General features: G+C 52.2%; 1 protein-coding gene across 1 annotated transcript in view; it reads right to left on the bottom strand.

Moving 5' to 3' along the window:
* MTOR (mechanistic target of rapamycin kinase) overlaps window positions 1–23,459 on the bottom strand; it is a 120,091-nt gene that overhangs the window by 4,624 nt on the left and 92,008 nt on the right. The window contains exons 33-54 of the mRNA XM_038532031.1: window positions 23,328–23,405; window positions 23,028–23,135; window positions 19,563–19,688; window positions 19,339–19,470; window positions 15,896–16,011; window positions 14,856–14,973; window positions 12,433–12,684; window positions 11,703–11,803; window positions 10,708–10,804; window positions 10,347–10,445; window positions 9,922–10,044; window positions 9,587–9,769; window positions 9,074–9,208; window positions 8,688–8,862; window positions 7,129–7,264; window positions 6,468–6,615; window positions 5,711–5,833; window positions 4,113–4,195; window positions 2,946–3,018; window positions 2,290–2,364; window positions 1,772–1,907; window positions 1,069–1,134 (exon numbers count right to left, since the gene is read on the bottom strand). Of these exons, the coding sequence (XP_038387959.1) occupies window positions 1,069–1,134; window positions 1,772–1,907; window positions 2,290–2,364; window positions 2,946–3,018; window positions 4,113–4,195; window positions 5,711–5,833; window positions 6,468–6,615; window positions 7,129–7,264; window positions 8,688–8,862; window positions 9,074–9,208; window positions 9,587–9,769; window positions 9,922–10,044; window positions 10,347–10,445; window positions 10,708–10,804; window positions 11,703–11,803; window positions 12,433–12,684; window positions 14,856–14,973; window positions 15,896–16,011; window positions 19,339–19,470; window positions 19,563–19,688; window positions 23,028–23,135; window positions 23,328–23,405 (2,683 nt within the window). The remainder of the gene's footprint in view (window positions 1–1,068; window positions 1,135–1,771; window positions 1,908–2,289; window positions 2,365–2,945; window positions 3,019–4,112; window positions 4,196–5,710; window positions 5,834–6,467; window positions 6,616–7,128; window positions 7,265–8,687; window positions 8,863–9,073; window positions 9,209–9,586; window positions 9,770–9,921; window positions 10,045–10,346; window positions 10,446–10,707; window positions 10,805–11,702; window positions 11,804–12,432; window positions 12,685–14,855; window positions 14,974–15,895; window positions 16,012–19,338; window positions 19,471–19,562; window positions 19,689–23,027; window positions 23,136–23,327; window positions 23,406–23,459) is intronic.

The raw sequence follows: 23,459 nt of genomic DNA, 5'->3' as shown, positions 1-23,459 counted from the left end.
TCTCCCCCATCCAGGAAGGCCAGCTTAAATCCCACCAGCCCAGGAGCTCCCTTCAACGACTGCTGTTCAGAGCGGTGCCCTCTTTCAGCCCCACGGCCTCTCCTGCCAGCCAAACTGCGAGCTGCTGGGTCACACGTGGACCTCACCGTTCTCTTACTAGTTCGTATACTATACAGTTTGGTCAATTCTATGATGTGACCCTGTGCTTCCCCATGGCAATCTCTGTGCGTCACTTTCCTTCTGCACTAACCTTACACATTATTTGGCTTAGCTAGGCAACTAGTTGCAAATGTTCCATAAATGTCTGTAGGGAATATTTACTTTTTTACACCTCAACAGTATTTCTCAACTTGTAGGACGTTGTTACAGGTTACGAGGGAGAAAGCAATGGGCTGGGGAGGGCGGTGCAGGGTGTGTGTGAGGGAAATAAAGTTAAACAGCTTTACTATGACACCTTTGAGAGGTTCCATACACAGACCTGCTCTGGCTCCTGGAGGGGCATTACCTTCTGGGACCCTATGCTGTGGACGCACTCTTGGGGAGTGTTTCCTATGGCTTCCCGGCCTCCTCCGCCAGCAGCGTGAATATACTCCTACTGCTTCCGCCATCCTATTCCCGAGCTGTTACCAATGCTCTAGGACCATTAATTATCTAATTAATTATCCTAGTCCCGACACCACTAAAGGGCATACTAAATACTGGCTAATATTCAGACATGCTTTTAATTGTGTTTTTATAGAGAGATCAGGCTCGGATAGTTTGATTAAAATTTCTGAGCCTTAGGTACCCACTCCATCCTGAAGGGGATGAAATAAAACATGCGCTCAGTAAATATTTCTAGACCGTCTTTCTGAAGTTAACTAAATGCTCATCAGATGCTATTTTGGCAGAATTGCTGCGGGACTGCAGCCCCGGTCAGAGCCTCTAGAAAACACGCTTCCTTCCTTCACGTTTGGCATCTGTTACCGTCTCCGCTATGCCTCCTAATAGCAATCACAAAGCTCGCCCTGTTCAAGACACTCTGGACAGAAGAGGACAGAACCTGCAGGCCCCAGGGGATGGACCCACCTACTGACTGGCCAGCAGAGTAGGAATCTGTCCTTGTTCGGGACCGCTTGTTGCCTTTGGTATTTGCTAGGGGAAGAAACAAAGAGAGGATAAACAGCACTTCAGACTTTGACTTGAAAGAAAGTTGGTTGATACGGTATTTTCTTACAGCCATAAAAATACAAGTTTACTAAAGGCCAAAGCCCCTAAGAGAGAACCCAGGATGGATCACTCAGGAGTCAGTGGGTGAGCACTGGCAGGGGCGTCCAATCCTATGGGACACTCTGTGTCGCTGAGCTGAGCTGAACTTGGACGCTGGGGACCAGACAGCCGAAGGCGAGAGTGGGACTGACTGGCAGTGGATGAGACATGGGGCTCGGTCCCCCTCTTCTGAGGAGGAGGAGCAAACGGGAGACGGGGATGCCTCTTCCCCAGCACACAACTGCTTGTGTGTCCTGTCGAGATTCCAGCTTGCTACTCTACGTGAAATCCAAACAAACACAAACCACCAGGGTTTATCCTGGAAGTACTGTAATTAATATCAATGGATGATTGGTGTGTTTTGTTCTAAGTAATAAGAAAAAATACTTGAAATTCATTTCTAGCCACTGGAACAGCTCTGTGAACACGTAACGCAACAGCCCAGTAATACAGCTCAGGTTCCAAGGTTCGTGAAATGTTCGGATATTTCCCGTTTGAGGCCCAGGCCCTCTCTGATACCCACTGTCCATCAGCCTCCAGTTCAGCAAGGGGTCGTAGACAAAGGCTTCCAGCACGGCCATGACGCTGTCCTTGTGTTCCCGAAGCACCTCCATCACCGTGTGGCACGTGATTCTGTAGTTGCCGTCCAGACCCGTAACCTGCAGGGCCCGAGCCAGTCACACAGAGGTCAGCCGCCCCCGCCCCGCCCCGCACGGCCTCAGGACCAGAAGCAAGTTGAGAGGGTCTGTCACCCGCACTAAGGAAGCAGACACAGGCCATTACTGATGTATCAGGCCAGGAATGTGGTCAGAGCCAGGGGTCAGGTCAGGCCTGGGATACGTAGGACACAAGGTCTGACGTGAAGGATGGTGAGACTCTCCAAGGTCGATCATTTCTAACACAATGAAAATACCAGGAAACAACCAGAGAACTAACCCAGGCGTTCGGGGGAACTGCTGAGACCCGGCAAGCCAGTCTGTGCAGAGCCGGTGCTGACCGTATTGGTCCCACTCCAAAGCCCTTATTCCCAGATCCACTCACCTCCATAGCATTGGTCAGCATTCTCGTTAGTCTAAATGGAATCTTCTCTGGGAATTTCTCTCTGGTCATAGCAACCTGTGGGGAAATGAAAGAGAAAAACCAAGGCCAATGGCTAGATGGTTTTCTTAACTTTCTTTTTTTTCCTTTGTTATTTTATTTTATTTATTTATTTTCCCCAGGCTAGATTGTTTTCTTTAACTAAAGCCAACAGAGGGCAGGTAGCTTTTCTTTGTATTGATTTCATTTGGGGCACAGAAATGAAGTAGCTTTAGTTTAGGGAGGGGACTTGTCACGGGGATTTAAAAACTAACTAAAAAAGAGAGAGAGACACACATACAAAGGGATAGAGGGAACAAAGAAAAAGGATAGATGTACATCACACCAGGGCTCTGGCCAGCGGGCCAATTCAGGGATGAAGATTCCTCCGCTCAGAAGGGGTGTGGACAGCGGCCCTCACCGTAAAAGGGGTTAGAGTCCAATGAGAGCAAGTATCAACGAGCATGAATTTCACTTCTGAGGTTGACTTTTTGTTGCTTTGGTAGGAGAGGCAGGGGTCAGGACAGTGCTTGTGGAACTCAAATTTGCCTGAAAGGTCAGACCACCAAAGTGTGACTGGAAAGGTGAGCTCTACATGGTGTTCTGGAACACGTGCTCACCTCAAAGCAGTCCCCAAAGTCGATGTGCAGGATCTTCCCACTCAGCCGGTCAAGCATCAGATTGGATGGGTGTCTGGGAAACAGAAGAGAGACCGTGGAGGGGTCACTAGAGCAGCACTGATGAATAAATCAACAAGGACATGATACTCCAGGCCCCATCCGCAGGCCAAAGCCAGCACCCCACCTGCGGGACACAGCCCTGCCTATTTGCCCCGTGTTGTCTTAGGCTGCTTTGGTGCTACAAGTGGACATGAGTAGCTGTGACACATCATATGGCCAGCAAAGCCTAAATTATTTCTTATCTGGCCCTTTACAGAGGAAGTTTGCTGATCCCCGCTCCAGGTCTGAAATAAAGTCTGGTGCCGGGGTCTCAGAGTGACAAGGCTCTATCTTTATCCCTCAGCACCCATCACAGGGTCCCATCTCCTGAGCCCCCAGACCCATGTAGGAAGGGTCACCTGGCTTTTGTCATTAGGAATTCTCCCGGCTCTTTTTAAAAACAAGGATTCATTGTTTTTGTGGGAAAAAATTATCTTTACTCTCAAATAACTGCACAAGACATGATCCCAGGAGAAAGGGTAGACATCAAGAAATTAATTTTTCAAAGACTTCTGGAGAGTCCATTTCTGAAATATTAACTATTTTTCTAGTCAGTACACGTGGATAAAATGTATTATGCAGAAATAATAGAAGGATCTACTTTGGTTGCTTTCAATTTCAGAAACAGAATTATTTATCTCAGCACAGTGATGACTGATAAATGTTTATTGACTCAGTAAAATCAATTGGATTCTTTAAAAAAAAATTAGATTCTTTTTTTAAAGTAAGCTCAGTGTGGCGCTTGAACTCACAACTCTGAGATCAAGAATTGTATGCTCCATCGACTGAGCCAGCCAGGAGCCCCTGACTGTGGTTTTTAACATATTAAACCAGCCTAGGGAGAAAACAGTGCCTTAGAACTAAGGTTTTTCTTCTCTTTAGTTTGCTGTGCTATTCTGTTGTGTGGATAATAAAAAAACACTAAAGCTGATGCTGAAAATAAGACCTGAAGGTATAAAATACAATTATTTTCCAAATGGTCATAAATCTTAGTAGGAAATAAAAGGAAATTGTTTAAGAAAAGTACAATGCAGAAAAAGACTTCGAAAACAAAATCAATTTACTCACCTATCTCCCAGGCCCAAAATATACCCAACCATGGACATGACCGCTAAAGAGCGGGTGTAGTTGGTTCTTCGGTCAAACCATACCTGGAACACAGGTGTGCACATGAACCGGGGCTCTGGACGCTAAGTAGCTTCAACATAATTACACCTCAATCAGTTGTTTCTTACGTTCCATCAGTAGCCAATTAATAACATATAGTGGAATAAAGATCTCATTTATAATTGGAACAACAATAAACTATGCTTGGAATAAACTTAGAGATGTACAGAACCTAGATGAATAAAAAAATTAACCTTTGCTTAGGAATATAAAAACCCAAGTAAATGAAAATATCGTAAAAATGTAAAAACCTTCCAAATTATTTGATACACTGAATGTAATTCCCCTTAAAATTCCGTAGTACTTTTTTGGGGGACCATGACAGAATGATCCCAAAATTTATTTGGAAGAAGAAAAAATTAAAATAGCCAATGAAAAGAGACTTTTTTTTTTTTTTTAAAGATTTTATTTATTTATTCATGAGAGACAGAGAGAGAGAGGCAGAGACACAGGCAGAGGGAGAAGCAGGCTCCATGCAGGGATCCTGGGTCCCCAGGATCGCGCCCTGGGCCAAAGGCAGGTGCTAAACTGCTGAGCCACCTGGGCTGCCCGAAAAGAGACTTTTCATTAATAGTTGTATTAATAGTATGGGACTCGAGGAAAAACAGGCTTAGAGAGATTAATGAAATAAAACAGAAGCTCCAGAAAGAATCCAATGGCATAAAAATATTTTTCGTATAAGAATAATGGACTCTCGAGCAGCCTGGGTGGCTCAGCAGTTTAGTGCCGCCTTCAGCTCGGGGTGTGATCCTGGGGTCCTGAGATCGAGTCCCACGTCAGGCTCCCTGCATGAAGCCGGATTCTCCCTCTGCCTGTGTCTCTGCTTCTCTCTCTCTCTCTCTCTGCCTCTCATGAATAAATAAATAAAATCTTAAAGAAAAAAAAAAAGAGTAATGGTCTCTCTTAAACAGCAGAGAAAGGGTGGATTATTTGGTGGATACTGTGGTGTTGGCTCAAAAAAATTTTTTTTAAATCTTAAATCCTGAATTGAGCCAAAGATTTAAATGGAAATACAGATTTTATAATAAGTACAAGAAAATGAATGTAAAAAGATATATAACCTTGAGGTGGGGAGGGCCTTTCCAAATATAAAGCCAAAGGCAGAAACTTCAAAGAAAATGATCAAAATTCAATAACTTCTAACTTTTAAAAATGCCCATATGCCAAAAACAAAACAAAAATCCCAAGCCAAGAAATATACCATAACAAAATTAAAAAGACAAATAAGCAGGAAATTTCTAACATATATGAAAAAGATTTAATATCCTTAGTATAAAAGCAGCTCAAATATTATTGTAAGAAACAGGAGAAACATGAATTTACTAAATCTGTATCTGCTAAACCGCATGGCTCACCCGCCTAATTTCTGTTAGAAAGGACTGCACATAACCTACAGCTAGTGGTCGCAAAGAAGAGTCCAGCAACAAACGCCCGTGAACAAACACAAAAGCCAGTCCCACTAGGAGCGAGGGGGCCCGAGGGCAGAGGGGTGCACGTACCTCGGAGCTAGGGCTTTTCAGCCACAGCAGCTTGGCCAGGTCGTCCCCGGCTGTGTTGTTGACGGCGTGCTCAAACACCTCCACCTTCTGCATCAGCGTCAGGTGATCGTAGTCTGGAGCCATCTGCATCAGGACACAGCATTCTGAGAGCAGCCCCAGCCTAGCAGCTTAACCCCAGGAAGAGGCGCCGCTCTGGGCCCGGGCAGAGCTGGGTTCTGATGGCACCACCCGAGTCCAAAGGAAAAGGAAGTAGGAATGGTGCGAAAGGAAAAACACGGGTGTGGCCCCTCGAACCTGCTGACCACGGGAAGTGCCAGGGGCTCCGGGTAAGTCAGCAGGCAGGGCCCACCCGAGCACAGGCCGGAGTACAGCCTGCTGGTATGAATGAGAGCCCTGGAGGCATCAGGGTTCTGAGTAACACACCAGTCTCTTTCTTAGGACCTGCCTACCTACTAACGTCATTTCCTCGTGTGACCAGTGCCCTGTATACATTAGGTGTTTGGTCCACACACGCTGCTTGATAAACACCGTCCAGTCTCCCCTCGAATGCTGAAAACCCAGTTTCTGGGCCTTAGGGTTCTGTGTCTCAGAGGTGATCTGCTTTAGGACTCACTTCATTGAATCTCCTTCAGTAGACAATTCTCCCAAACAGATTCTTCGGTGTTGTACACACAGAAGAACGACGAGCAGCTGCGTTCAGATTTCTCAACTTGGGAGTTGGGGTTAAGGCACTGGGTTTGGCAGCCTCATCACATACCCGCAACATGATGCGATGCTCGATGTTGAGAAGGATCTTCTTTTTCTCTCTGTAGTCCCGGATGAGGGCGTGCAGCGTGTCGCAGTGGGGGACCCAGCCAATGAGGCCCGAGTTGGTTGATAAGGGGATGACAGCGTACCTCTGGATGCTGGGGTTATGGGACAGGAAACGGGCCCACTCAGCACACACGGAAGCGGGTTGAAGGACGCACCCTGCACAGGGCTGAGCACCACCAGCCTCCTCAACCTGCCTGATGAACTCACAGCCCCGGGGGAGCAGCCTCGTGATGATTTCTAAGCCAAAACAACCTCCCAGCATAATACCCACGTTCTTAACAGGAAGAGGAGGAAGGGAGCAGGGCGGACGGGGAAAAGTGAAACACCCCAGATGCACAGCATCTCTAGTCTAGTGGCCATGGGCTGTTCCATTCCAGACCCTCTTTCTGGTGGCTGTTTCAGGCATTTCCCTAGAAAGTACGCTCAAAGTATGGATAATTCCTCTTGTTGTGTTTGACACCTTGGCTACTGACGACTTCCTGTCAGGTACGTTCGTCTATAGCTGATTTCGTGAAGGGACGTGAGCACATGGATGGGAAGTAAGGAAACCCTAGAAGACGGGTCAGATCGCTGCCCACCCCCACGCAGCACCGCGTCCTGGATACCTGAGGTTCTTGCGAAGAGACGTTGGGTCATTGGCCAGAAGGGTGTTCACCAGGCCGAAGAGCTGCATCACCCGCTCATCCTGCCGCAGGTCTTCGTGGCCCTTCAGGAGGAAAACAAACTCATGCCCGTTGCTGCCTGTGAGGAAGGTGGGAGCAGTTAGCACAACCAGCCCGGTACCCACAAGCTCCCAGAGACTACACGTTCCCTACCCAGCCCTATTTCCGCACAAATGCAAGAAAGTTCCCTAGAACTGATGCAAAGAATGGCCCTGCTCTTGATGTTCCCAATGAAATGTCGGTCAAATTAAAAACAAATACAATAAAAAACAGCCCTGTCCAGGGTCCCCGGGGGGCTGAGGCAGGTAAGCGCCTGCCGTCCGCTGAGGTCATGGTCCCGGGTCCCGGGTCCCAGGATGGAGCCCTGAGAGGGACTCCGAGCAGGGAGTCTGTTTCTCCGTCTCCCTCTGCTCCCCTGCCTGTGCGCTCTTTCTGTCTCAAGTAAATAAATACAATCTTCAAAAAGCAATGAAATAAAAACAGTTCTATGAAGATCAGGCGTGAGTGTGCACAGGGAGGCCATTCTGGATGCTCCCTCACAAGCCACTGTCTGCCCTTCTCGGTCTTGCTGGGGCCTGTGCAGCCTGAGCCCTAGAGACCGGGTCGCCCACCTTCCCAGCTGGGCCAACGGGGATACTGGCGGGAGGGAGGTCAGAGGGTGGGAGAGGGAGAAGCCAAGGGTTTGCCCCTGTCAGCCGGCCGGGCTCCCGTTCTAGAAGGTAGCAGAGTCCCCCCATCCGGGCTGTACTACTGGCGATGGCCTCTTTCCAGGTCGTGTGCTCTCAACAGGCTCCCCGGCCTTTCGGGCCAGGCGGGGGCGTGAGTCACAGCTTCCCACTGTGGGTTCTCTTGACTCTGTTCACAGCTTCCCTGGGAACAGGTCCTTCATCCGGGTCTCTGAGCAAATACCGTGGAGAGCCCGACTGACCCGTGTGTTCGTCCCAGGAGATGCCGGCCCACGGAGAGGCGGTCACTCGTGCCACGACGAACCGTGCTGAGTAACTACTGCATTTAAAACGCATGAGCCGTACGAGAGGAGAGAGCCCTCAAAGGGCCGCCAGGGCATCTGGATGTCCTGCAACTGCCCAGGTGCTCACGGAGCTCCCATGAGAACCCATTTCCACATCAGTTTGTTTCTCTTACAGAGTCATTTCCCACAGAGAGATACCCTGATGGTAAAAGAGAACATTCAAGAGCCCAGGAGCCCTTTCTTCAGCCCTGCTTGTCACCTGCCACACCTGCTGCACCATGTCAGTCCCCTGCAGTGCCTGCTGCCCCAGCTGCCCAGGCTGCACACCCTGCACGGCAGTGAGGCTTCCCATAAGCACGCACAATGGTCCGAGCACCAGGAGTCCGGAGGAGGATGCATGGACCTCTATTTCCCTCTCCACGGACACGGGAGAGGAGGGATACGAACGGCGAGCCGTGATTTCAGAAAAGTGGGGAGAGGTTCAGCCAGGGTGGGAGGGAGATGCAGGAGGCGGAAGCACACGTGTCCTTACCCATGAGCGTCAGCTTCCGGGGCCTCTGCTTGGAGGTGATGACCTGCAGGGACGGTGCTATGGACTGAATGCGAATGATGGGCTGGTTGGGGTCGTACGTTCCCGGCACGGCCAACTCAAGGTCCCGGCACATCAGAAGTTTGGGGGAAACATACTGCAGTTCCAGGGAGGTGAGCTGTGGATAATTACCACGGGGGTTAGCTTTCTGCCTCCAGGGAGGAGTGTAAATGCAGTCTAGGTCCTTCTCAATGGATTGCTAGTGGCAATGTCTTATCCCCACGTCTGCAGACAGCAGTGAGACCAGGTGCTTCGCAGTGAGGGCCAGGACGCTCTCAGCAAGAGAAGGGGCGATGACAGTTAATGCTGCTGGAACCGGACGTTCCTACCTGAGGCAGCTGCTTGGAGATCCGTCTGAACACGTGGTAATAGAGGTCCCAGGCCTGGGTGAGGTCCTTGACGTTCCCGGATTTCATGTACTTCCTGCACCACTCCTGGGCCTCCATTAAGTCTCGACCATATGCCTGCGGGAAGGCAGGGTGCAGACTCAGCCGCAGGTGAACCCCACGCACACAGCACAACTGCTCGGGCACGCGCTGCAGCGGCCGGACTCTGGCCCTCAGCCAGGCTCAGCAAGGGTGCAGCCCAGTCCTGGAGGCCCCCGCGTCAGGATGGCTCCCGGGCGCGGTAAGGAGAGGCAAGACGACCTCGGGAAGAACCTTGTGGTTTTCCGGGGAAAGCCTTGGAGGGTTCTCATAAGCTGGTGACAACGAAACTGCTGGGGTTTCTATGTTCTGCGACCTCCGTCAGAGTACGTTTTACTCAAGTCAGCACGAGGGCCGGGGGAAAGGGGTCTGGTACGGGCTTTGGGTCATGCCACGCCGTGCTTTCCTATCCCTTACCTGATTAAAAGATGTTTCCTTCAGAGTCTGGGGGCCCCGTTCCATCATAGCATGCAGGGGCTCCAGCACCTCAAACATGCCTTTCACGTTCCTCTCCCCAAAGTACAAACGTGACGCTTCTTCCAGGCCTTCGTGCCACATCTCGTGCCAGAGGATGGCCACGCGGATGAGCTCCTCACTCACCTGGACCAAAGTGGGGAGGGAGGGAAGGCGGACGATGAGCCCCCTCAGAAAGGCCCGTCTTGGAGACAGGAGCACCGTTGTGAGGAAGAGTCTCCCTGAAGACGTCGGCTAGGTGGTGGGTCGGCAAAGCCCCGCACTGCCCCCCGCCTCACCATCATGGCCTGCTGGACCAGGGTGTTGCTGTGCTCGCACATGTTCTTCAGAATCTTGTTGGCTGCGTTGTGGCGGGCCGTCGTGGTGGATTTAGAGGCCACGGTCAGGGGGTAGATGAGGGCCTGGGGCGGACACAGAAAGAACCCTCGCACACTCTCACTCTTGGGAGGACAAGAGAGGTGGAGAGGGTGCTGCTGACACTCATTTGAGGCCACCCGGCCGGGGCCACTCAACCTTGGGGTGGGTGGGGGCACCTTCTCTTGAGGGAAGCCCCGGGGCCGGGGCCTGGCAGCCGGACAGACGGGATGCCTGGCTCCTCGTTCCTGCACTGTGTCTCGAGAGCAGCTCTAGGGAAGGCTGCGATCCGGATCAAGAGGATCCGGATCCGCGGTTTGAGGAGAAACTGCCCCGGGGGCCCACATACCTGGGGGTGGTACCGGCCAATGTCTGTGAGAAGCTGGTGAATGAGGCGGCCCACCAAGGGCCGAGGCGTATCGATTCTCGCAATGAGCTGAGGTATAACCTGGCATTCGGAAAGACACGGTACGCAGCGCGTGAGATGCAGAAACAACTAGTTACGCTTCTGGGCAATGACCCGCTCTTGAAACTTGTTTGTGGGAGATGCTGTTAAGCTCTGAAACGGGTCACTCCCTTCAGTTCTCTGGGAGAAACTAAAGAAGATACGGGGTCTCGACCTTGGGACTGAGCCCCCTCTTCCCACTGTTCACCAAACACCGTGTGATGCGAGGGGGAGAGAGCAGGGGGGAGACCCGAGCCAGCCTCACCTGTAACCAGGTGTCGATCTGGATCGCTTTCACCCCCTCCACCAAGGCTTCGTTTACATCCGGCCAGTGACCATAGTCAAACCATAAGGTGAGGACTCTGGAGAAGAAAAATGAGAAAAATCACAGAAAATTTACTTTCTCACTTTTGTCTGTTTGGTTTTCTATCTTTAAGACTTGAAAAAAGACTAATCGGTGAAGGGGCATCTAGGTGGCTCAGCTGCTTGGGCGCCCAACCCTTGATTTTGGCTCAGGTCATGATCTTAGGGTCCTGGGATCAAACCCAGAGATGGGCTCCACACTCAGTGTGAGTTTACTTGAGCTTCTCTCCCCACCCCCACCTCTCCCTCCCCCCCTCACTCTCTCTCTCACTCTTTGTCTCAAATAAATAAATCTTTAAAAAAAAAAAGAAAAGGAATAACTGGCGGGGCCTCAAATCAGTGGTTTCCCCGCCCCAGACACGGTTCCCCTGTCTGGTGTCAGGACAGTGGTTGGCGATGGTCGTTAGTACTTGGCTCAACACAAGGAGGAGCATCCCAAGGGAAGGCTTACTTTATTCGAGATAATAGAGGGATCAGCGTGGCGTGAGCTCAGAAATCTCACAGATGAGCCCAGGGACGGTCCACGGACAATGTTTGCACATACAGAAAGCCATCTGTGGACCCGTGGCAACGGGGCAAACGTAGGACTTGGCTGTCCTAGTCACCCCGTCGTCTGCCGACCGGTCAGTCTGTGCCCTTTGTGTCGGCCTAAGTGGCCTCTAAAAGCTAAGGGGATCTCAGCACGACTGCCACAAACAGCTGCGCCGCCTCCTGCAGAGCCGAGCGCACTCCCACTCCCACTCTCAGGCCACGCCTCCCCCTCGGCCTTGGCAGGTGCAGGCTGCTCAGCGGCTACCCGGGGACGTGCTCATCGGGTGGGGAAGCAGAAGGGGACGTCGCGGTATTCTGTGTTCTGCTGCACGCATGGCCTGGCGGGGTCCCGCCCTCCTCTGATACCTCAGTGTGTCCTGGAGGTTGTTGCCTCGTGACAAGGAGATGGAACGGAAGAAGCCCTGGACGGCGGGGACCGTGTACATCAAGAGGGTCTTGGACAAATCCTGTTGGAACACACACGCCTGCCTTAGTGTTCTCAGCTGCCAAAGGGGCCTGACTGCACACTAACTGTCCCCGCCCTCAGAGATGCGACGAGGTTAAAGCAGTTACTGCGCCAGAAGCCTCTGGATTAGCAGCTGGCACGCAGCAGGCTCGCAGGAAATGCCAGCTGTGTCACGATCCCTATCATTGCAGGTTCGTGGTGGCTTCCTAAGCGGGCTGAGGCGGATCACGCGGCTCCCCGGGACTGCTGGCCACCCCGGGTCACTGGACGGACAACCGGAGGGGAGGGGGCCGCACGGGCAGAGGACGGATCCCGCGGGCCTCCGTTCTCAGGGGGAGCCGCACATGTGCACGGCCACCCACGCGCTCACAGGTGCAGGCTTTATGGGGATGACCTCATTCTTGTGGGAAGAAGGACCAGAAACTCAGTCTGCAGCTCGGGGGCTAGAGCCGCGCCTCAAACAAACACACGCGCGGAAGCTCCGTCTCCAACAGCGCCGGGTGGCAGAGAGGCCACACCGTCCGCCTGGTGGGGCCCCTCAGGGTGAAGCCCAGGCTCCTCCAGCGCCTTCCGCTCCTCGGAGCGCCTGCTGCCCCGCTCAGTCCTCGCTGGGGGAGGAGGGGAGGGTACCTCAGTGACCTTCTTCTGCAGAGGAGACGGGGTGGGGCTGTTCTCGGTGCTCTCGGCCTCACTCTCGCTGTTGCTGCCCTCGGTGCTGGTGGCCGTGGCCGTGGCCGTGGCTGCTGTGGTGGCGGCGGTGGTCGTGCTGGTGATGTTGGCCCCGCTGGCGTGACGCAGCTTCTTCTTCTCGTCCCGGGCTTGGTTCTGGTGTTTGTAGTGCAGCACAGCTTCAAAGTTCATCACCGCCCACGCATGCCAGGCCTGGTGGGGCGAGGGACGAGGAGGCTTGAGCGCCAAGGCCCTTAGGAGCACGAGGCTGAGGCCGAGGCCGAGGAAGGGCGCGGGGACTGCCCTTCTCAGTGGCCAGCAGAGCAGAGCCTCCCTCCACTGGAACCCTCGGGGGCGGGGCCCCTTCCTAGCTTCAGCCTGACTCGTTCACGAGGCCCTTAGGGCCTCAGGACTGCGGCGAGGGCGGCCGGGGAGGGCACCCGAGAGGAGCGAGCCAGGCACTTGCGTCGGGGACCTTGTGGTCTGCAGGGCAGGGGGCCTGCAACCCGAGGGCAGGCACATGTGAGGGGCAACGGGAGACGGACGCCGGGCAGCCCAGGGTCAGGGAAAGCTTCGTAGGAAGCAGGGATCTGGGGTAGGGACCGAGGACCAGCCTTCGATGGACAAAGTAGGGGACAAGAGGACAGCAGCAGGGACTTCCTGGCCTGGGGAGGTCAGGGATGAAGACGCAGGGTGGCCCGCACTGGGCGGCTCACAGGAAGCCAATCAACAGATCCGACTGGAGTGTGGTCCGTGCAGGAGGGAGGTGAGGGGGAGGGTTAGCAGAGTGGCAGGGTCGGATCGTGGACGGGCTAACATATTAGGCCGAGGATATTAGGCTGAGGAGGTCCCGTTTCGTTCTAGGTTTTAAAGATCCCTTTGGCAGCCGCATAGGATGCGCTATGCGAGAGAGCACAGGTGTAGGGGTGATGAACGTCGTAATCGGGTCCTAGGTCAGTGGGAAGGTAGTGGTCAAGAGCCTGCCACGGGGGAATGTGTGTCATCTGTCCAGCTCGCCCACCGGGTCCGTGGTGGCCTGTGCGAGAGCATGTCCACGCTCTGCAGTTGTGAGCTGCAGCGACACGAGGGCACAGCACGGCCTGGTGTAGACGGCATGGGGCACACTCTGGTTTGGGGCCCCGTGAGTTTGCAGCTGCGGCAGGACACTAAATGCTCCACTGAGTCGGGCTTTCTGGAAAACCGGGAGATTCCTTTGCATCCTTTGCTAAAACCTTTACCACAAATGTGTCCATTTTTCCACCCAAGCAGAGAAGGTTGGGTCAGATCGTGGATGAGTAACGACCCCGCAATGACCCAGCTCAGTCTCCCCTCAGCTTCACTTACTCAACAAGCAGCTCTTCTTCATCCACTACCTGCCGGGCACCGAGCCTGACACACCTGGGACCACACCACTGACAGCGACACAACATCAACCCCGAAGGGACCCGCACAGGGAAAACCTGAAATTCCCGGAGCCATTTTTTTCCCTCATAATCTGTTTCTTTTCTGAGATCTGAATGAAGGAAAGTAATCTGGTTGGAAGACACCTACTGACTGGTGAGGGGCCGGCTACTCCAGGGTTTACCGGATGTATTTTTGCAGCCTAGGGCGGAAGCTGTCCTAGATACAGTGGCTACTGCTGGTAGCACGGAATGGGCGTGTTTCAGATCAGAAGGAAGCACGCCTCCATCGGGAGAAGACTCTTACTGTAGAATGCTTCTGCGTCCTCAGATGCACGTTTTGATCTCAGAGGGTTTAATTCACAAAGTACTAGCAAGTTAAAGAAATACTGGAAAGAAACCCACGACGTCTGCTACAGCGAGCAGCTGTGACCGCAGGCAGGTCCCTCGGGAAGACCTCCCTCCTCCCCCAGTCAACCGCATCTCTGATACATTTTCTAATTCTGTTTACCTTCCTGGAAAGTTTCCTATGGCATAACAGGATGTTACCCTGAGCTTTCCAATAAAAATAGAGAAAGTGAAGTTCTTAGATGAGGAGCAGGCAGGGATGGAAATCAGGAAGAAGCCGGGAAGGAACAGATGACCCAAGGGAAGATAAAGTTCCAGAGATTAACCATGTGTCCAGATGCTCGCAGGAAAACAAGCAGCCGAGTCTAGAAGACAACAGCATTCCCCAGTGCCACACACAGAATGACGCTGTGATGCCGTGTTCTGCAAATCAAAGACCCCATCAAGCTTCCTGCATCCATCTAGCCTGTACAGGGCTCCGACACACTGGTTCCTGGCACACAGACAAGCAAATTCACCGCCTCGGCCGGCACCCGCCAGGCTGTGCCCTGGACCACAACAGCGCAGGCTGCTGGGCGCTGGGGTCCCCACCCGGAGGGGGGCACCGCTGGGGACCCCGGGCTGGTTCGGGCTTACCTTGTACCAGCTGCGGTCATGCTCCGTGGCAGCGCTGTAGTACTGCAGCACCTTGGGGATTGTGCTCTCGTTGATGCCCTGAAGGTTCAGCTGCCACTCCCCGAGTTTCAGGAAACACCTGAAGACACAGAGACCACCCCCAGGTTGCTACCCCCTCCCGCAGCCGCCCCCGGCCCCCAGGAGAACAGCCCATTATGTCTGAGGAGCGTGAACGCCTCCTTGGTATTATGCTGGCTCCCAGGAAGCAACCTGATGGAACTCCCAGGGTTCTCAACCACACGGAAGGAAAAAAATGGGCCTTAGGGATGCGTTTTTAACGTTTCACCTCTTCCCCTCGACCTTTCAATGCCAGCATAAGTCAGCACCTGGTACGGGGAGGTCGGTGTGGACCTACCCACACTGACATCACTTTTTGGTGGGTGTCGGCTGCTGAGTCACTTTTCCTATTGATCGCTACTGGCTTCCCCACTTAGCCCTTCTCCTCCGCTTACAATGATAACCGATAGACCACAGAGCAGCCTGTTACAGATGCGTTATCTCTAAGAGACCATATTTATGATGGTATTAACGCCAGCATTACTGACTGCTACTCTCTTCCAGACACGGCTCTAAATGGTTGAAGTGTTTGTTCCATTAACCCTCACACCGCCCTCTACCACCCTCACAACGAGGAGCTCTCATCATCCCCTCTGCCTAAGATGAGGAAACTGAGGCACAGAGCAGTTAAGTGACCCATTGAAAGTCACACCTCAAAGCAGCAGCACAGCTGGCATTTGCAGAAAGGAGTCTGGCTCTAAAGCCAGACGCCAGGAGGACAGCAGCACAGGGGTGCTCTAGGGCTGCCGAATCCTGGGAAAACAGCAGCAGAAGCTCTGGTGCAGCACGATTCTGTGGCTGCCTGGGGTCCCTACTGCAAAGGCCAGAGGGGGGTCAGCAAGCCACAGCCCAGGGAGCCTTGAGCATTCCTGCTGCGCTGTGGAGGCTGCTGCTGTTGGGGGGACAGGAGTATGACTGGCCCTGGGCACCAGCGGGGACCTCACCGGGCCATGAGTTTGTGCAGCTCTTGCTTGTGCTGCTGGTCCTCGGTCGCGATGGCATGCTGCGCTTGCTGCTGCATGGTCTGCACGAAGTGCTGCATGTGCTGGAAGGCATCGATCTGCACGGGATAAAAGCACGGGGTGCTGCTTGGCATTCGAGCTCGTCTCACAGGAAAGGACCCCCCTTCAGCTCACGAGCAAGTGAGCCAACCCCCTCCCGCAACCAGGAGAGCACCTTGGAGCACAGGGAAAGGGTCCCCTAGGACAGGCATGACGCTGGAAGACGGTTGGGCTTTTCAAGAAGACTCTCCTTGGCTAACTGTACCACTATTTAATAAGCCTTGGAAAAGCTACTGGCCTGGTTCCCTCGAAATAACAATTCATAGGAAGAAATGTGAAACAACTGCTTACTGCACCATCATCACGTTGCCCGCGGGGAAACCAGGCTCATGGGGGACTGTTTCGAGCCGGTAAAACTTTTAATATTTGTACCTTGGACACCCCAGCAGAGCCCAAACTATAGTTTTAAAAATCCAATAGAAGCCTCAGTACCCAAATAACACAGAGATGGGGTGAAGTCCCTCACCCATCCATCCAAGTGAAGCAGGGGGAAGACACTGGCTGAGCAGACATGTAGCTGACCGGGGAGGCTTGGGAGCAAAACCTTCACAGCCTCCTCAGGCAGTTTGATCTATTTACACTGCGGGACTCGATACAAAGGGAGCAGAGGCACTTGGGCTGGGAACAGGGGGCTGAACAGGGAAGAGCAGAGTCACAGAGCCAGAGATCTCGGAGCTACCAGCCATCGGTAGAAGCCCACACGTCCGCACATGCAAGCATCTTGATAAACGGGGTCTATGCTATTTTTAATGAACTTCACAGGTGGAAACAGAGCATATAGATGTGAAAAGCTCCCATGGGAAAAACGGTGGAATGTAAATCCACAACACAGGGAGGGGAAATGGTATGTGAGAGAAAGTGAAGAAAGAGGCGATGTGTTCTTTGCTGCAGAAGAAGAGGGGAAAAATCAATACTTCAAATAAGTAAGGTCAGAATGGTCTCCTTCCACTTTTTTAAAAACTAGAAACACGTCGGCAATGATGGTCTTGAAGGAAAACAAAACTACCTGGCTTGGGGGCCAGGGCTAACCTCAGATACTTTCCAACTGTAAGGAATTAATTGGCCTCAAGAGACAGGGCTCACCCCAGAGCCAGAGCGACGTGATGAACAATTTATCAGGCAGCTAATCCGAGCAAGGGGACGGGGCAGACACACAGATGCTCCGACAGCTAACAGGACACCTGTCCCCCTCAGACAGCTGCCGTTACAGGGTTCCATTACTCACCCTGGCTTTGAAAAATGAACTACATTAGCAGCCTGCACCTGGAAGTGATACATGCTCCTTTATTTTTTCCTCTACGAGAACTGCACTGACCGGACTTAAATTTGATTGGAAAGGGAAAAAAAAGAACCAAGAGGAAGCACCAGAAACATCAACCACGCAAAAGGGGACTGGTAGGTAAGTCGGTGCACTGAGCACCAAGCAGGAGCTCTGACACCGGGGCTGTCGGGGGCCTGCGAGCTCCATGTCGCTGGCAGTCCAGACAGTTTAGATCCTTTTCAGGAGACTCAACAGGGCACTGAACAAAAATTAAATTGCCCAAGCCGGGAGGGCTGCATAGTAGCTTGGATTTGAAGCTCAGTACTAATTTATCCAGCACAGAAGAATCCATATCCTTCCACTCCGTGGCATGGAGGCCGCTTATTTTCAAGGAATTCAAAGTGTTCTATTAAAATATTCTTTTCTCCACCTCCAGGAAGCAAGGAAGGGAAAAACTGATTTTTTTTTTCTGTCACGGATGAAGGAAAGGACTGGTCACTCAGAGGAAGGGGCTTCTCCGTGCCCAGAGTTCAGCTGCACGTTGTATTCCTGGTTTGGGGATAAGATCAGCGTCCTCAGCTTAGTGAAATTTCACAGAAGGACTGGCCTGTCTCTAGATTCCGGAAAACAGAGCACATACACCTACGGCCTGACACCTCATGCGGGGCAAAACACCACTGTTTACTGAACTGTCTGTGGTGGAGGAACGTAAAGCTCAGAGAAGGGCTTGTTCACTAGCACGACTGCTGCTACGTAGCTGGTCCTCTGAGTAACTGCCGCACTCCTGCGAAGACGTGGCACCTCTAGCTCTGGGCTCGGGGTTCAAGCACCTAACTTGAAAGAGGTTTCTAAATTTCTAATGCATGTCGTTTCATGGCCTCCCATCAGGAGGCCACAGCGTGGAGAGGTCGGGCTGTGGTCGTACGCTGGAAGAAGCCACTCCCTGGCTGACACATTAGCCAGGAGGCTCCTGCTGCCTGCCCTTCAGCAGGACGTTCAAAGACTTGGACGCTGTACATAGGAAGGAAACCAGACTACACTCAGATCCAGCACCTTCTGTTTTTCTCATTTGCCTGGAGGAAGGTCAGGCTTTAATCAGAACTGCTCTGGCCTGGGAAGTTTGCAGAAGACTTACAACCAAACCAAACCAAACCCCTAAAAACTACAAAAGAAAACAAAGCCCCCAAACGACACACGTGGAGAATGCGGGTCGTTACTACTGAAGTGAACCCACGTCGAAGATCCAGGGCTGCGGGGCAGGTTCCTGATCCCACTCTCAGTGGCTTTCCCAGGCACAGAGTCAGCCGCCCAAAAGAGGAGTCCAATTCTGGACACGGTCCTGGATTTCCTCGAGCAGGCCCTCCACAGCCACGGCCGCGGTGGTCGCTCTGTGCAGGCCCCACCACGGGGACCAGAGCTGGGACGCTCTCTCCGCCTGGTAAAGGGGATGAGGAGCCAAAGCAGGTGCTGATTTTGCCTCCAGGGCCAACTTTTCGTTAATCATCACCATCATCCAGGGAGACCATTTCAAAAAATAAAACCAAAACCCACACCAGGAACCACCTCTATTTCCCTGTCCAGGGAAGGACTCGTCTGTAAATAAAGTTAAGAGGAATTCTATGCTGGCTCCAAGAAGACGCTCCCTACTGGATTCAGCATCATACCCTGGGTGTTGCTGCCTCTGAATCCCAACTGATGATTGGAAAGGAGACGAGGAGTCTGAAAAACCAAGTTGGTCTTGTGAAATCTCTAGTCTATGTTTTCACAAATACGCTGCATTTTTGGTACCGAACGGCCCACCTTCTCTTGGCGGTATGTTCCAGCATCCTCTGTCTGCTAATGGGTATAACCGTGGCCACACCCTATAGTTGGATCAATGGTATACGTGCATGCCTTCGAATAGGATTCACTTTCGAAATCAGGGCAAACAGCTTCCTAACAGGAGCAAACTCCCTGGCACCCGGGTTTGGATGCTGTTTCCTTCTGGGCCCCAAGGCTGTGAGAAGCCGGTTAGCGAGCATTCTGGAGAGTTGTGGTCTACTGTTGGATGGATGGGGATACAGACCTTGCGAGTGCTCTTCCACATGTTTTTCATGTAGGCGTAGGTCACCTGAGGGTGCACTGTTGGCAGAGGATGGTCAAGCTGCCGAGATGGGTCGACTCCCAGGAGCAACACTAAGGTTTTATGAGCAAGGGCCTTAAGAAGGAGAGGGGCCGGTTATGAAGAGAAGGGGACCGGGAGCGCCGTCCCCCGCAGCCTCCCGCCCACCCTGCGTGGGGGCTACTCACCAGCCTACCGCTCTTCCCACACAGGCTGGCATACTTGAGCCAGGTCCTCATGTCCTCGTGAGGGCTGACCACCAGCGACCGCACCATGAGGATTTTCTGCCAGTCTTCCACGATGCGCTGGCAGCCCTGGTACATTCGAGAGGGAGAACTAGGTTTACCCTCCACTACAGCTCTGACCCCCAACAAGCAATAGCAAAACCTGCTTCGAATCAAAAAAGAAATTCATTTTTACAACCGCAACGTTCTCAAGTGAAGGGAACAGTGAAGAAAAACACGTCTCCGGAAGCTCTCAGGATGCAGGACCCGGAGAGCACAGGCTCTGGCGCTCGAATCCCGGCCCTGCCGCCTACCCTCCGTGTGAGCCGCACGAGCTGCCTCACCGCTAACACGGCGTGAACACGGTACCCCCTTCAGAGGGCTACAAGGAGGGCAGCATGAATTAGATTAATTTCTTTTCTGGATTGTAAATAATGCATGTTTAATTTTGATTTTTTTTTTTTTTTTTTTTGCTTCAGATCTCTGGCTGAGGGAGACTATCACTGATAAATTCAATTTCAAATGTGTCATTCAGGGGCACCTGGCAGGCTCCATCGGTACGGTGTGACTCTTGATTTCAGGGTTGTGAGCTTGAGCCCCACGTTGGGTATAAAGATTACTCAAAAATAAAATTCAAAAAAATGTATCATTCAGAATTTGAAAGATGAAGTAAGTATAAAAGAAGTTTAAGTAATTAAAGATTTTATCTATTTTTTCATGAGAGACACACAGAGAGAGGCAGAGACACAGGCAGAGGGAGAAGCAGGCTCCACGCAGGGAGCCCGACGCGGGACTCGATCCCGGGTCTCCAGGATCACACCCTGGGCCGAAGGCGGCGCTGAAACACTGAGCCACGCAGGGATCCCAGAAGTTTAAATACTTAAATTTTCAAATGATGCTGCCTGTAAGTAGGGGCATCAACAGTCCTGAAGTTATTGATGCCTAAACCTCCATGAAGACTTGTCTAGATTCTTTCTGCTTCATTTTCATTTGCCTCAGATAAAAAAACTGCATATAGAAGGAAAAGCGTTCATTCATTCACACATATAAATATTTTTTTAATTAAAAAACAGGGTGAACGACTCATTATCAAAAGGGATAGGCTAGTATCATATCAAAAACTACTGAGGGTAAGGGAGCCTCTTCTCTTCTATCCTAGCTGTAAGAAGTCAGACTCAGGGGCACCTGGGGGGCTCCGCTGGTTCAGGTCATGATTCCAGGGTCCTGGGGTCAGGCCCCACATCGGGCTCCCTGCTTGGCAGGGAGTTTGCTTCTCCCTCTCCCTCGTGCCTCCCTCCCGCTTGTGCTCACTCATTCACTCTCTCAAATAAATACATGAAATCTTAAAAAAGAAAAAAAAAAAAACCAACAACAAAGACTCGGAGACAAACCACGGGGAGCAGGGCTTATGGCTCCAGCGACAGGTCTATTTGAAAGGTGGATGGGACCAAACGAGCAGTTTTCCATGGACGTGAGCCTGAGAGTCTAGCAACAATAGCTGCAGGCTTTTAAATGTGACAGGATCCAGCATGACCTAAATAGAGAACCCAAGGCAAGTGGGGCTGACCTCTCAAGCTGCCCCACGGGAGACTCTGGCAGGGGATTTCAACTTAAATGACTTGACCACAGAGTGGCAGCCATCCATCCAACCAAGGCGGCTCAGTGAGCACTTTGACAGCAAGCCATCCATGAGAGCCAGATTTCTACCACAAACTTAATGCTTTATTTTCAGGCCTTGGACCATATCTTCCCATCCCATTAAGTGTGACAACAGTGATTTGGAAAGTTATAAAAACAGGAAAAAGTACATTGGGTGACTTGGGAACTTCTCACCATCTGCTAGTTTCTTCCAGATGCTGAAATAATCTGGCCCCTGTAAGCCTAAAAGCATCTTGTTGTCTCAAGGTAGGAAAGTCACGAAGGCCTCAGATGATGACAGCATCTTGGACGTGGTAAAGTCAAACATGGGTTTCCCCTCCCCTACACTCGTTTACTCCACCCCGGTCTGGGTCTCTATTTGAATAAAGTCGCCCTTGTTAGGATGGCGGAAGACTCCCCACATCTCTGATGTGGAAACACTTCACCCCATTATGGGCACTTAAAAAAAAAATGAGGCATGTACAAGTCAGGTGGGAAATGCTTGCTTTGTGGAATTCTTTTCTGGTGTCCAATAGACAATTTTCCATCAAAACATTCACTGGGCATTTCATAATTGCTAATAAAACATATGAAAGAACTGCATGTGCTCATTGCAGAGCATAAACGACTGTATTCACGAACACGATCCTTTGCCCGCTGCTCTTTCCTTGCCAGTGGAATGTGCCCTGAGCTTCCCAGACAGGAATGCAGCCTGGAGTGAAAAGGTTTTATCACGGCCTACTGAGGGGCCTGGAACCCCAGACCCTGACTGGCCTGGAGACAGAATTTGGAAATAGGTGTGGATGGGCCAAGAGAACAGTCTAAAGCCGAGGAGGCGGATTACAATGTGCAGGGGGATGAGCAGCTTCTGAACGTGTCCTCCTACCGACTCACAGAACGGGAGAGCTGTCGCTTCCAGGAACACTTAAGACCGCTGACTCCCAGATCTGGAACTGACCGCTCCTCACACTCAAGTGATCACGATGTACAATGAAAACACCGACGGAGGACCTGGAGAGGTTTCTCCATGAGAGGAACTTCAGTAGAAAAGAGTCTGAAGGGACGTCTGGGTGGCTCAGCGGTTTAGCGCCCGCCTTCAGCTCAGAGCGTGATCCCAGATTCCCGGGATCGAGTCCCCATCCAGCTCCCCGCAGGGAGCCTGCTTCTCCCTCTGCCTGTGTCTCTGCCTCTCTGTGTGTCTCATGAATGAATAAATAAAATCTTAAAAAAAAAAAAAAGTCTGAAGAGAGACAGAGGAGGACCCTGGCCTGAGGAACTGTAAACGGCAGGGGCTGCTTGGCTGAAACACGAGGCAGCCCCGTTTAAAAAGCCGGATGCCGGCGGCCAGTGAGTGGATTTAGAGCAGTGGTTCTGGTTGGCCACATATTGGAAGCATGTGGGGTGGCTGAAAAGATACTGATCCCGGGTCTATCCCCAAAAGTTTTCTTTTATTTGGTCTGGGAAGTGGCCTGGGAATCCAGATTTTAAAAACCTCTGCAGGTCATTCCATCGGGCAGCTGAGGCCAGGAACCACTGATCCCGAGGCTAAGATTCCCAACAGGCTGCCTGGAAGCGTCACTTACTAAGGACATTTCCTCGTGTTTCTAGAGAAGGGTCGGCGCAGGCTGGAGAGCTGGTCATCTGCTCACCCCTAAGGGCTTAGGTGCGCAGCCTTTGGGGGCTCTGCCTCGAATGCAACCCCAGCCTCCGTGGGGAGGCAGCGAGTGCGTGTTGAGCAAGCGCAGGGGAGCGAGAGGCGGCGGGCGGCCCGGGGCTTTCTAGCAGGCTCACCTGCAGTCTCTCCCACCAGATCTGGCGGATGATCTCCCGTCGCTCGGGGACAAGTTTGTACTGGATAACCTCCTCCAGCTCGGACAGCATGTGGCAAGAAACCATGGCCTGGTGGAAGCAAACCACATTCCGACTTAATACTGCATCAACAATCCAAAAGCCAGGATTCATTGCAATCATTCCTTCTGGTGACAGGGTATCTGCTGAGAATACACAGGCATGTTCCCAGCAGCCTGGGAGTGCGCTCTAGCCCAGGCTGAAAAAAGAACTGAAATGAGCCTCTAAACGTTCGACACTCACCCCATATGCCCGACTGTAGCTCTCTCCTGCCATAGCAGTTAACTCCGCATCCAGCAGGTCTCTGGCTTTGTCGATGCACTAGAAGGGAAACAAGAGAACCACAGAACTGAGCGCGGGCCTCGGGGTAGGGGT

Source organism: Canis lupus, chromosome 2 (assembly GCF_011100685.1).
Source record: "Canis lupus familiaris isolate Mischka breed German Shepherd chromosome 2, alternate assembly UU_Cfam_GSD_1.0, whole genome shotgun sequence".
Lineage (NCBI taxonomy): Eukaryota > Metazoa > Chordata > Mammalia > Carnivora > Canidae > Canis > Canis lupus.
The sequence above is the reverse complement of the archived record's forward strand: the minus strand, read 5'-3'. Positions and strand labels throughout refer to the sequence as shown.